A 13742-nucleotide genomic window follows, 5' to 3' on the forward strand; every position below is an offset into this window, starting at 1 on the left:
CGAGGGGAAGGCCGTGCCAGGAGCACTTTAGGGAGGCTGTGGAGGTAGAAACCAGAAAGCCAAGCGAGGGTGAGTCCCCATGGTTTATTATGGAAGCCTATAAAAGAGCCACATTGAGTATTTTCAAAATCACAAAATGCACAACATTCATTTTTTAATATGCAACGTGGAATATTATATACAGATTAAAACCACATGACAGCAAAAACACTCGCACGGCACCAGTTTCATATCAAAACAAAACACACAAGTGCTTTTCAATATTAAAACAACTGTGATAAAAACATATTAATATTTTGAACCATGTTTACAATAGAGGAAAATTCATTTTACTAAATAACAAATATTTAACAGCAAAACTTTATACTAAATATCTATTTTGAATTATAACAAAAATAGTACTTATAATAGTTTATAAAGACAGACACAAAATTATAACATTTATGAAAAAAAAAAAGTCTTGTGTATAAAATAATCTTATAGCTCTCCAGGCAGGGCCAGGGTGGTGCCCAGGACACAAACACCAGCGCCCAGCATCGAAAGTGCTTCAATCTGCAAGCCCATGGCAGTTAGAGTTTTGTCTTCTTAATGTCAAGTTACAAGAGTTAGGAATGGTAAGTGAGAAAACATCACGCATCTAGCGCTACCACTCTAATCCCTCTACACACACAGACACAGACAGACCTAGACAGATGGGTGCATTTCGACACTGGAACCCTCGTCAGCCAGTCAAGAGCTTTCTTTACTTCTCGTTGCCTGTGAGACCCAGCGGGGCACATGATCCTGCCTTCCTCCCTCACAGGCAACCCCCTCAGCTGTACCTTCTCTGCTCCCCCCCTCCCGCCCCCGGGGGGCTGGTCACCCCAGGGACAGCCACTGAGGCTCCCCGGAGCCGTCCGGCCTTCCTCCTCACTCCAGGGCCCCGGCTGGGGACTTCCAGCCTGAAGCTGCATTCACTGTATTCCTAGACACTCAGTCAACACCACTGGTCAGGACACCCTAGGCCAGCTGAAAGGAGAGCCGACCTGCCAGACACTGAGCCTTTGTGAGTAACGGATTCTAGTCCATCACGTAGCTGATTTCGCGAGCTTTGATGCATCTTCACACATTTTTGCCTGTTTTTTAGGATGAGGTGTGTGTTAGGGGAGGCGGGTTGAAAGATCTCACTAAAAAGTTTTTAGATGTCCATTTTTGCCAATAATGTCTGTCCTACGCTGTTTTTTAATCATGAAAGAGGAGGAGCCAGGTGAAACACTTGAGGACAGGGGATTCTAGAGCAATCTATCTGGTCTGAACCTCATCTTATAAAGTGTACCAGAAGGTAGGTGTGAACTGGGGTGACAGTGGGAGTCTGGCCTCTGCCCGCTGAAACTGAGCAGCTCACGTGGTCAGTTCTCAAAGCAGCAGCTAGGGGCTGGAAGTCTTGCATTCTTCTGTGTGGTTTTGATTTTCTTATCAAGAGGACTCTTGCTTTTAGAACATCAAAAGTGAGTAGAGAAACACAGAAAACAAAGAGAAAACCTGAAAACGGACAAAAATTGCTAGACTCACCCAAGGCTCCCAACCCATCCCCAGGAGGCACCCCAAATTGCCAACACTCAAAATGTCAGTGGCAGGAGCTACTCCCCTATCCCCAGTCACCCCGACTGGCCAATTTTCAAGCAAATCTCTTCTGACAAATCGCACGTACCCTCCTCCTCCTCACCTCCCCTGCCGCCACCCTCAGCTGCCTCAGACCTGTGGAGGACTGGCTGACACAGCGCTGAGGACGGGCTCCCTCCTAGACTCACCTCCCCTTGCCTTCATCGTCCCACACTCCTGAGCTGGACTAGGCAGACAGTGGCAAGAGGCAGAAAGGCCATCACGGAAAGGCCCTTTCCAAGGGCCAAAGACAGAATGTAAAGGTTAAAGAAGGGGTGACGGAGGCCTTTGCTCCCACCAGAAGAAAGAACCCGTATCCTTGCCCCATACTCACTAGCTGGAGTGGGGCCACTGGGGTGCTTATTGGCCAGGCAAGGGATCTTGGCAGCAGCCTCCAAATCCCCATGCGATCAGTGATTGGGATTTTTGACAGAGGAGGCCGTGGGCCATTTCCCCATCTCCATCAGGGAACAAAGGCAGAGGTGCTGAGTTTCACCCTGGAAGTGAGGCTCTGAGGTTGAACCCACAAAAAGTCTGCAGTCTGGAAGGAAGGTAGGCTACTTGCAGATTTTCTGCCTGGGACCAAGACTAAGGGACAGGAAACACTTGCTCCAGACCCCAGTAATGCCAAGACTTGGTTACATCAGTGAATAAATATAGGGGCTGGGGGGTGGGGAGCCACAGGGAGCAGCCCAAGAGCCAACAGCCTCAGATGCATGTGTAACAAAGGGGTCTCTGGGCCTCCAGGTGGGGAGTGGGGACGTCAGTGCGCATGCCCAGGGCTGCCAGGGAGAACGCTGAAAGGACAGAGCGTGGGGCGCCTTTACCCCAAGGTCAGAGAAGAGAAATAGTAGCAGCAATAGGTCATTTCACGGGCTGACTGCAGCCCCAGCCCTGGCATTCTGTTCTCAGGATGTGGCCCTGGGCAGCCACCCCAGGAGGGGCACTCTCCACCGCCCCCCCAACTTCCAGCCAAAGCAGGAGGAGGGGAAGGGGTCTGAAGAGAGCCAAAGAGGCCACCTCTTTCCTCCCTCCCTGGCGTTGACCACCTGCCCTCAGAATTACAGGGTTCAAAGAAATAGGAGGGGAGGGACCAGTTCAGAATATCACAAGCAATGCTGCAGCACAAGCCAACTGACATTTAACACTGTAACTGGCATGCGGGGCCCGGCCATGCCCTTTCCAGGAGCTAAGCTGGAGGGAACCGGGAAGAGACTGGACAGAAGCAGGAGCCAGGCAGAGCGCCCTCACTTCCCAGACAGACTGGGCCCTCTGGGCTTTGGGAAGGGCTTGCCAGGGACGGGGACGCCCAGGGCGAGTCCGAGGGGCTGCTCCCCGGTCTCCAGGGTCAGCCCCTCCCACACACAGGTTTCTACCTTTCCACCCTCTCCCACCCGCAAGCCTGGCCGGGTGGAGGCCGGGGGTGGGCCGGCGCGCCTAGACCGTGGCGCTCAGCATGGCCTCTGTCTCTGGCAGGATCTTGTTCTGGTTGGAGTCCAGGCCAAAGAATTTGACACTGAGGCCGTCCACGGGGTGCACCACTGGGACCAAGGTAATGCGGGGGAAGGTCCGGGTGGCCAGCTCAAAGCGGCTAGTGCTGGCCAGCTCCACCGCCAGCACCTTCAGGAAGAGCTTGGCCAGGTGCTTGCCCAGGCAGGTCCGGACGCCACCGCCAAATGGGAGGTAATGGAAGCGGCCATCCTTGTCTTCACTCCTCGCCTGACCAAAGCGGTCCGGGTCGAACACGTTCACATCTTTGAACACCGGGGCCGTGTCGTGGGTATCCCGGATGCTGTACATGACACTCCAGCCTTTGGGGATCTGGAAACCCTGGAGACACAATAGGAGTAAAGGCTGGGTTGCGGTGGGGGGAGCCAAGAGAAGGTTCTAATTGGCCCAGGACTTCCTGCCGCCACCCCCAGCTGTTCCTAGCAACACCCCCCTAGAACCCCCAGGCCTGCCCTGCCATCCCCTCAGCATTCAGCCCCGTCCCTTATTAACAGACGTCCACATGCCACATCACATATGACGCAAGACTGGTTTCATATGAACCACTGTTTGGGGTGGGTGTTTCCCTAGAAGAGCACACCGTCTCCCCATCAGATAGGGGTACCCTCTCCCGCCCACACACACAGTGCTGCCATGTGGCCCCTGAGCCCCAGCCCCAAGACCCAGCCTCACGTCAAGCTCGAAGGTCTGCAGCACGGTGCGATAGCCACCAGAGATGGGCGTGAAGAGGCGCATGACCTCCTTGATGACGCAGTCCAGGTAGTGCAGCCCACTAAGCATGTCCAGGGAGAGCGTGCCCTCGCAGGGACAGCCGCCGCTGTGCAGGATGCCCTGGGCTCGCAGCTCCTCCCGCAGCTTCTCCAGCACAGCCGGGTGCTTCAGCAGCTGCATGATGAGGGAGGTGCTGGCGCTGGCGGTGGTGGCATAGGCTGCAAAGATCAGCTCCAGGGTCCCGTCCTGCAGCAGCAGAGAGCACCGTCGGTGACCTCGCCCACCCAGGCAGGCCCAGTCTGGGGGCATCCCTGCTCCGCCAGTGCCCCCACTTCTCAGGGTCATCCACCTGAGTGCCACCCACTTCTGAGCCTCATGTTGCTGTGGCCCTGGAGCCACAATGGTCACGGGGGCAGTACCCGACTGGACAAGAGACAACCTCTACAACCCAGATGAGCCTGGACATCTCTTGGAGCAAGTGGGTCACTGCTCACTCACAGTTGGATCCCAGGGCCAGCCCTAGCAGGTCTGATCAGTGCAGTGAGCCCCCAAGAAAAAGAACAAATCCCAAGGAGCCAGGCACAGTGGAGGCGAGTATGTGGGGGCCACACGGGAGAGGTGTAGTGTCCATGCCAAGAGTAGGATCCCTGGCAGGTGGTCAGGAGAGCACGGAGGCCTGACAGACAGCCTGAGGCCATTCTCACCAGGGCCTAGAATAGGCTACAGGGAGAAGGCTGAGGGGAGGTGGCCCCCAGGTGACTTGGAGACCTCGACTAAAGGTGTGGACAGAAAGGCCCTGACAGGCGCTCTCGTCTCAAGCCCTGTCTTTATAAATATGGACTCCAGTCCAGAGCAGGGCGAGGGAGGGCAGAAAGCCCTACTTGCACCCAGAGTGGACAGTCTTGGTGCCGGCAACCCAAATAGGCTTAGCCAGTGCCAGGCAGGCTGGAAATTGTCAAATGCCACCAACTATAGGAGATAATGGGGGAGGAGGACTCTGGTCCAAATCCCTGTAGCTCTGCCCCAACTGCTGGGGCTGGCCTCAAGTCAGGAGCTTTCCCTTTCTCACACGATCTATCGGGCACCTGAGTCATAAAATGCACTGAAATTGTGACTACACCACCTATGCCCAGTCTATGCAGAGATTCCTAGGGAACAATTCTGGCATATCTGAAAAATGGTAGAGGGACCTGGGCGGGACCGAGAGCATGGGCCCAGGCACGGTGATGACCCTGTTGCCAGCAGAACTGGGCGCACACCTGGAGAGAGGGCGGCACGGCAAGCCCACCCTTCGCGAGGCTTCTTGTCCTCCCCATAGGCCATGCCATGGCAGGCGGATACATCGTCTGTCTTCTGGCTCTGGCCTCAGCTCTGGTGCAGCGAGAGCTGCTCGAGAGCAGTGCCTAAGGAATGGGACCTCTGGGTGGGAATGCCTGGGGGCCCTTCCAGTGCGGGGCATGGTGCGCTGGGGGGGAGGGGGGCCACCTTCAGTTCTTGCATGGTCATCTCCTTCCCGTGCTCCTTGCTGCTCTCGATGAGGATGTCCAGGGCGTCCGAGTAGTCCTTGCCCTGGGCGCACTGCAGCTTCTCCCGAATTGCCTTCTCCAGTCCCTTCTGAAGGATCTGCCGGGCCTGAATGCCCTAAGAGGAGAAGGAAGCATCTAGTCACCCAGCAGGATGGGGCAGGGCCACCGAGGGCACCACAGGCAGGCAGGACAGGGTAAGGGGTTTCATCTAAGCCTAGGGACCACGCCGTGAAGGCCACCCTGCCCTGCCAGAGACCCGTGAGTGTTGCGCGGCCAGCTGCCCCCTCCCTCAGGGTGGGCTCTCGGTGCTTCTGCCTCTTTCCTGGGCCCCAGATACTCACCCGCCGGTATCCACTAAAGGGCAGGTCAACGGGCAGGGAGAAGACGTTCTCCACAAACTGCTGGTAGACCTCAAAGAGATGACCGAGGTCCTCTTCCGGGATGCTGAAGCCCAGCAGCACACGGATGGCCATGCGGAAGGTCAGCTTCTGGGCCTCCTGGTACACATTGATGGCCTCCGGGTGACTGCTCCAGGCACGCAGCGTGTCCTGGATCACCAGCTGGATCTTCGGCAGGTAGCTCTCCAGCGCCTCGTGGCTGAAGATCTTGGAGAAGACCTAGAGGGCAGAGAGGCAGGCGGCTCTCAGGTGGGCTCCCCTGGGTCTGGGTGGAGCCCAGATCCTATGACTACGGTCGAAAAAAATCCCAGGCCTCACCCCACACCCAAACACAGTGTGCTCACTGACACCCCTACTCTGTACACTGCTGTGTTTGGGGGGAAGGAAACACAGGAAGGACAGGATTAAAGTGGGGTTCATAAGCATTTTTATTTGAAACACGGACCTTCCATCTCATTCGCAGGATGTTCTGAGCTGTCATCTCCTTTTTGATATAACCACTACCCTGACCCCCATGCCCCTTGAAAGCCATGTGCCCCCAAACCATCAAAGCCTGGGGAGCTATGCAGTCCAGTGGCCAGGAGGTCTGCAGGCCGTGTGGTCATCTCAGCTAGGGAAAACACAGGAGCGGGCTGGGCCAGGCTGGAGGGCAGGCCAACCCTACCCTGCGGGGGCTCGCCTCCCACCCCTCAAATTCCCAGGACGCGCTTCAGAAGTGTTCCAGAGGAATACAAAACAGAGTGGATAAGGGAGAGGCAGAAAGCAGTAGGTGGCTTTTCTCCTCCATTGAGGGGAGAACCGGGGCTGAACAGCAAGCACAGCTTGGGGAGACCCAAAATTGCTCTCACACCCAGGGGTGGGATCCCAGGTAGTTTGTCAACACTGAACCACCATATGTCTTTAGTGTGGCTGGATCTGGAGGCGGGGGTTGGGAACAAGGCTTTCCACACCAAAAGATCACAAAACCAAACAGAAGCCTTTTTAATTCCCTCCATTTTCCCGGTCCATTTTAAGTAGCCAATGAGGCCCTGTTTCTGCCTCCCCAGCTTGCCAGCGGCCTGATCCCTCAGCTCCTGCCCCCATGCACCCCCCCCCAAACATCACTCGGCACATGTCGTTCATGTTGCTGCCCGTGGTGTGCAGCAGAGGGAGGGTGTTTGTTTATTTACTGTGGCTTGTGGGTCCTGCTTATAATCAACAAATTCCATCCCCCACCCAAGGTCCGATGGGGAAGGGGGACGCGTCCACCAGCACCCAGGGTCATCTGGGTGGCAGAGGGGAGGTGCAGTGTAGAGGAAGGAGACTAACAGTCCCCTAGACGCCCCCCCCCAGCCCTACCCTATGCAAACCACACACACGCGCCCGCCCTCCCTCCTGCCCCCCAAACACAACCACCGCACAAACTGTAAATGTGAGAATTTCCCCTGCAGTCAGCTCGAGGAGGAAAAGGTAACATTTTCCTGGCCTCAGCCCTGCATGGCTAATGGGAGGGCTGGTTTGCAGAAATAACAGTGCTGGCCCTTCAGTGGCCCAGCCAGGCATTCACAATAGCACTTTCATTCCGAAATTCCCGGTGGGCAGAGGGAGGGAGGGAAAGAGGCCAGTGAGGGGCAGAGAAGCCAGCACTGTTTGGGGCTGCTTCTGCTACGCAGGGACAGCTGAAAGACAGGAGGACGAAGGGAGGTGGCCATGGGCGGCGCAGTCCCAGATGGGTCACTCACACCTTGCTCCGCTGCAGGGGCCCTCAGCTGCCACATCCCTCAGGAGCTGTGGGTAAGGGCCATGCTCTCTGTTTCAGTCCCTGACCCTGACTGCTGTCCTTAGGATTCCAGGTTCAGCTCTTGGTGGAGAGTCTGGGAGCTCAACACCACCAACTAAGGGCCTTAAAAACAACACAGAGCCCTGGGGTAAGTAGCGAGTGGTGTGTGGGAGCAGAGCATGCTCACCAGAGAGGCAGAAAGATAACTCTGTGGCTACCAGACCTCGCTGGGGAGGCTGGAGGTAGGGAATGGCTGGGACGGGAAGGCCATGCTTGGCCCAGAGCCAGACAGTGCAGGACAGACTGAAGGGTGCCATCAAGGAGGGGAGGGGGCAGGGCCTAGACAGAGCCCCCAGCACCTGGGAGACCAGAGCCAAAATATGGACATGTGGAAGAGGGGATAGGGCAGAGGCCAGGCCCATGAGAACCAGTCAAGGTCAAATCCCCAAGACTCCAAGATGCAGCGGGGTGGTGGGAAAAGATAGGCGGGCACCCAGATTCCTGAGTTTTAACCCGGAACCATTCACCAACTTACGACAATTATGGCCCAGTCAGCTACTCCACCCCCTAGCCTCAGTTTCTTCATTTGTAAAATGGTGAAGTTGAACCGGCTGGCCTCTGGGGCTCCTATCCATCTAGAGAGCATAAACACCAACACCCGTGTGGCACTTTGATGCTACCCTTTCAGAGCCTCAAATCTGGCACTGCACGAATCAGTTGGTAAGTGTCTGCCAGGCCCCTACGCATATACCTCAAATGGGTAGGCCCCCCAGTGTTTTGTGGGGGCGGGGGCGGGCACTGAGAGCCAGTACTCCCCCCTCTACTCCTCCATCCCCTCAGAAGGGAACAGACAGGACCCGCTGTCCCTGCCCTAAAGGTTACATTCCCTGCGCCCTCTAGTGATGGCTGGCTGAATCACTCTGTCTCCAGCCTTGGGGGCCAAGGAGGTCAGGGGGGAGGAGGGGGGAGCTGGGATGGATCAGAGGGACTCAGAGGACAGGGAGTCCACGCTAAGCAAGGGCAGGAGCTGAGTGATCCCAGGAAGCTCACCACTACCCTGTAAGACTCCCGGGATGGGGCTTCTGAAAAGAGAATCATACCCAAGACCAGGGTTCTCATCGTGAACCACCTAGTCTAATGGATTTTCTAGGGGTCTCTTTCCACCTGGCTGTCTTATGTGTCTCCTCAGAGCCCCCATAAGGTAGAAGACTACCCACAAGCAAGGAGTAAGTGGAGGTAGGCTTACTTGGGTACTCCAGACCCAAGGGGCTTCACCCAGAGGTCACCAAGTCCACGCTCCTGCCTCCAGCCCATCTGTCCCACAGGCATCAGGACCTCCCAGGCACCAGGAAAACTCCAGGGCCTCATCCCTGGGTTTGTGCCCAGGGTTAACAACATGGGCACTTCCCGAAGCTGGGGCAGCCCAGAAACCACCACCCGCCACAAAGGCCAGAAGGAGGCGGAGGTGCTGGCCTGGGCAGAGGGAGGCCTGGGCTGGCCGCGTGGGGCGGGTGGGGTCAGCGCTCGGGCAGTGGGAAGGTGCCCGAGGAGCGGCTCAGTGTGAAGTGGGGAAGGGCTGCTGGCCCCCAGAGCCAACAGCTCTGACCACAGGTGTAACTGGAGCCAGGCAGGCTTTGTTTCCCTCTGGGGCTTCCCTAGGAATTCCCAAAAGTGAGCCAAGAATGCAGGACAAAGGTCATCAGGAACCAGCAAGGCCCAGGCAGAAACCTGCAGAGGGAGCCCAGATAGGACTACCCACCCTGCTGGTGCCACCTGGGAACTCCTGGGCACAGACAGGCCAGGATGAGCTCCTGTCTTGAAGGGTGTGTTCAGAAACCCTCCCCCGAACCTGCCACCACAACACAATTGTCTCAGGAGGCCACATCTTTGCTTCTGTCTCCCTGAGCTCACAGCTGCACACCCCCCCCCCCAGCGAGAACCACCAGGGGGCTTAGCCTTGCTCAGTCCCCTGCGATTGTATCTACAGATGCTCTCCTGCCTCCTGCCCTTGCGCAGTGTCCCCAAGAGGGAGAAGCTCACGGGAACCCCATGGCCCACTCAGCCCATGGCCCACTCAGCCAGAAAACCTCCTCCTGTTCTCCTCCAGCTGTGGATGGACAGACAGATGGACTCTGTGGCTACCAGATGGACAGGCAACCATGGGAGCAGAAAGTTCTAGAGAGGGAACCCATTCCCCTGGCTAATGACTCAGACAGGGGGAGGAATGGAAGCGGCGGCCTGGGAGGGTGGGGGCCTGGGCAGGCCAAGCCACCGGAGCCACGCCACGGCCGGCAGAGTGGAAAGAATAACAGAGGGCAGGCGGCCTCTAGACAGCTGTCCGCACAGGGCGACGCCAAGGTGTGTACTTTATACTCAAGGAAGAGGGAGGACAAGGGAGGACGTCATCTTCCCGGCTGCCTGGCATTTCCAGTGGGCCTCGGTTTCATGCTGGCTGCCTTCTGAGCTGGTCCCCACTCAGCCCCTCAGGGTAGGGGGGGCTGACCCAGACTCCCCAGGCTGAGCAAGCCTCTTCTGGATTCCCCAGCCTCTGAGGGAAAACAGTACCTGTCCCCCATGTGACTGCAGCGCTAATTGCCAGCTCGCCCCAGTCCTTCCACACACAATAAAAGCCTGCGGTGAGGAAGGGCAGGGCAGCACTTGGCAAGTACCTGCTGAGCCACAGAATCTGAAAAAGGTTCTGAAAGTTTCAGCCAGAGAGAAACCCCCTTGGAAAGTTAAGGCCCAAAGGGGAAAGGTCTTTCCCAAGGTCACAGTCTAGGACGTGGCTGGCCACACCCACCAGCACCTCCCCCCCCACCCCACCCCCTCAGCCTCCCACTATTCAAAACCCTCACTCCTAGCCCTCCTCTAGTCCTGGAGGATTCTGGATTTATCTAAGAAATCTGAAGGGAACTCCCCTCTCTGGTTTATTCAAAGGGTAAGGTCAACGCTTTTGGTTACTCTGGCTTTCTCTCAACACTTCTCAGCGCTGGCGGCTCTGCCCTTCAGCCTGGGGAAGCTGGAGTGGATACAGCAACTGGCTCCAGGGAAAGGGGCCAGGGCAGACCCCAGTGGAGCCTCCCTGGACCCTGCCAAGGCCACAAAGGTCTCCAAGGCTGGGAGAGTGAACGGACGCATCAGCATCACAGCCTTGGGCCCCCACCCCTCCCTGGAAAGACACGGAAAGGAGGGAAAAAGGAGGTCATGGCCCCCCAAGCATAGCCTTCGCAACACTGCCTGCTGCCTGGCACGAGAGCATGCCGAGGGAGGTGCCCACTCCCAGGCGCCTTGGTGGCTGGCTGCGAGCTCCCTCCCCTGCTGACCTTCAGAGGCTGCTGCCTCCCCCCTCAGATGCGCCTGCAGCCACCCACTGATGCTACAGTAACTTTTGGGTGAAGGACTTGAGCTGGCAGAACAAAGACTGCCTGTGCCAGGACACTGGGGCGGCAGCAGCGCTGCTTGGGGTGTGCCACCTGCCTTACCATCCCATTCAGGTGGGAGCTTCTGTCGCAGCTGAATCTGGTGGACAGACTTTGCAGAGAGGCTGTGCCCTGTCAAAGGTTACTTGAAGACAGTCTGGGCTCCCCTCCCTCAGGACCCCCCTCCCACCAGGGGTCCTGCTGGCTCTACCCTCCTGCTGAGGCACCTCCTGCCCTCTCTATCCTGACACCCTGCCCAGGGTGCACAAGGTTTCTGACAAGACAGCAGTGATCTTGAGCCAGTGTGGACAGTCCAAAGGCCAGATGATGAGGGGAGCTGTGTGGGCCATCAGTGCTACTTCCCCCCCCCCCCCCGCTGCCAAAGCCTGTTGTGCTGTTTCCCCACCTCAGCTCTGGGCCCAGAAGTTACGGTAGCCAAGGAGTCTCCATACCAGGGACAAAAACCTTCTGGGGTGTGTCCCAGTGCAGGGTGCCAAGGCTAAGTGTATCACCTGGGATACTTGCCAAGTTCTGAGAGGGACACTATCTGAGGTGCCCTGAAGCTGCTGGCCCTTTGGGGCAGAATTGTGCCATTCCTGTCCCCAAAGGAAGCGAGGACGAAAGGCCCCGTCCAACCTGGTGTGTGGGTTTGGGCACTGGAGGCTTCAGATCTATCCCAGACCCATCTGTATCTTTGACAACCCCTCCCCCCAGGCTCCCCTAGTAGAGTCCATCCACCTTTCTAGAACAAGAGCCTAGTGTCCCTGCACACCATGAGGGATGGAGGCCCTGCCCTCAATCAGAGACACCCCAGGCTCAGGCATAAAGACTGTCGACAAAGGGGAAGAACCCAGTCTGAGGTCAAGGCTGTGGGGTACAGGATTGGCTTCTTCCAGCCAGGACTCCGTTAGACTGGCAAGGCTTTCTCACATCAAGCCCACCTCTCTTGGCCCTAGACCACCAGGGAAGCCGGATAAACACCTGGAGTGCAGTGATGGCTGTGAGCAGCCCCTTCCCAGCACATCTGGTCAGACCTCCCAGTGAATGGGTGGGACATGAGGCTCCGTGGAAATAGTGACGTTCCTAGTTCCCTGCCACCAGGACCCTACCACACCTGGGCCCCACTTCCTGCGAACACACCCTAACCAGGCCGAGGCTTGGTCCGGCATCCCACCTCCAGCACTGTGGTAGCATGGGCTTGGGGCAACCGTAAGTGGCACATAGTAGCCCCCACTCTGGCCAGACTGGGTGTTTGTCCAAAGGGACTGGCCATTCCATCCAGCACCTGTATGTGCCCCTGACTATTCTTATCTGGTTCACTGTACTTCTTGAGGCATAGACTAAGTTTCCTGCTTCTGTGTTTGTGCCTCACCCAGTATCTTCCATTTAGTAAGCCCAAGCTTATGCAACAGCAGTGAGTGATAGCTGCGGAGAAGGACAGATTTGTCCACCCATTTACCACAGGAGCCAAAAACATGCCACCTAGCAAGTACACAACTAGAGAAGGTCCTGCATTAGGATTCCAGGCCTGGGTCAAGATGAACTGCTTTCTGGCTACTCCCCACCCTCCAGGTGCTAGAGGACAAGGGTGACCCAAAGAAAGACCAGCAATATCCACCTGTGAGCCTTGGTTCTCAGCCCTGCCCCAGAGACACCCCCCCCCCCATTCCTTGCCCACGATGCTCTAGAAGTATTTACCTGTGCTGGCTCATTCCTCCTCCCCTCCTCATTAATGGACAATGCAGTCCAAAACCTGGGGGCTTTGCAGGTCTTCCATACCCTGAAGCCTAAGGCCAAGTCAGGCACAGGGTAGTGGAATCACAAGACAATACCATAGTCCAAAAGTCTGGACCTCCCTGGGTCCCATCCAAGTCTTCCTCCCAGCTCCTTTCCAGGCTGCTTCACCCCCCTCCAGCCCCAGATTAATCAGGACTGAGGAAGGCTCTGCTTAGTGGCCCAGAAACAACTCTTCCCATGGATGGCTATGCTCCAGGCCCTGCCTGCCTTTCTTTGCTTCCAGGACGACTTAAAGTCTCTCCAGCCCTCTTCAGGGAGAAGGGGACTGTGATTGTTTTATTGTTAAAGGCCCTATAATGATGAAATGAAGAACCAGCTGCATTCTTAGGGGCTGGATTTCTCAGTCTCAGTTCTCTCCAGGCTCCTTCAAAGGGCTTTTGGTAGAGTCACAGAGATTAAGAAAAAAGAAGTGTCTAGTGACTTTGAAAAGCCCCCATTCGGGAGCCTGCAGCTCCCCCTCGGGGTCCTCCCCAGAATTCCGCCCACCTGCCCCAGGGCGGCATTACTGCTTCCTGCTCTAGCCCGCACGTGGGGAGAGGACTTGAGAGTCCCTTTCCGTCCCTGCAACACGTGCTGTACAGGGTGGAGGACGGGGAGCCCTCCGTATGATTCCCCCCCTCCGCCTGCCACGGAGAGAAGCTTGGCCGGTAGTTCAGAGGACATCGAATACTGTGAGATGAATTCCCCGACGTTCACCGAGACCACCTCGCACACAGACTTCCGGCGGGGGGGGGGGGACTGCCCACGGGTGTCGGGGCCCCGCCACGCCTCCCGGAGATCTGAGGCTGCCGCTCTCTTTCCTTTAAGTTTCAAACCTGGGTGAGCCCTCCGACCGAGTGGAAAAAACGAGAGGAGGGGAGGTCTTGCAGCATCCCCTCCCGCCGCTTTAAGCTCGCAGACCCGCGCCCCGCCCGCGGGCGGCTCAGTTTTCGGGTTACTGCAGTTCAAACAGCACGTGCCGCCCGCGCCCGGAGCCGCGGCG

General features: G+C 57.0%; 1 protein-coding gene across 1 annotated transcript in view; it reads right to left on the bottom strand.

The window, feature by feature from the left end:
* Positions 1–845: 845 nt before the first annotated feature.
* LOC101627880 (cytochrome P450 26B1) overlaps positions 846–13742 on the bottom strand; it is a 17699-nt gene continuing 4802 nt past the window's right edge. Inside the window, exons 3-6 of the mRNA XM_004691516.2 lie at positions 5729–6004; positions 5347–5502; positions 3823–4107; positions 846–3471 (exon numbers count right to left, since the gene is read on the bottom strand). Of these exons, the coding sequence (XP_004691573.1) occupies positions 3079–3471; positions 3823–4107; positions 5347–5502; positions 5729–6004 (1110 nt within the window). The 3' untranslated portion in view covers positions 846–3078. The remainder of the gene's footprint in view (positions 3472–3822; positions 4108–5346; positions 5503–5728; positions 6005–13742) is intronic.

The sequence above is a fragment of the Condylura cristata genome, unplaced genomic scaffold (genome assembly GCF_000260355.1).
Source record: "Condylura cristata isolate star-nosed mole 26May11 unplaced genomic scaffold, ConCri1.0 scaffold00031, whole genome shotgun sequence".
Taxonomy (NCBI): domain Eukaryota; kingdom Metazoa; phylum Chordata; class Mammalia; order Eulipotyphla; family Talpidae; genus Condylura; species Condylura cristata.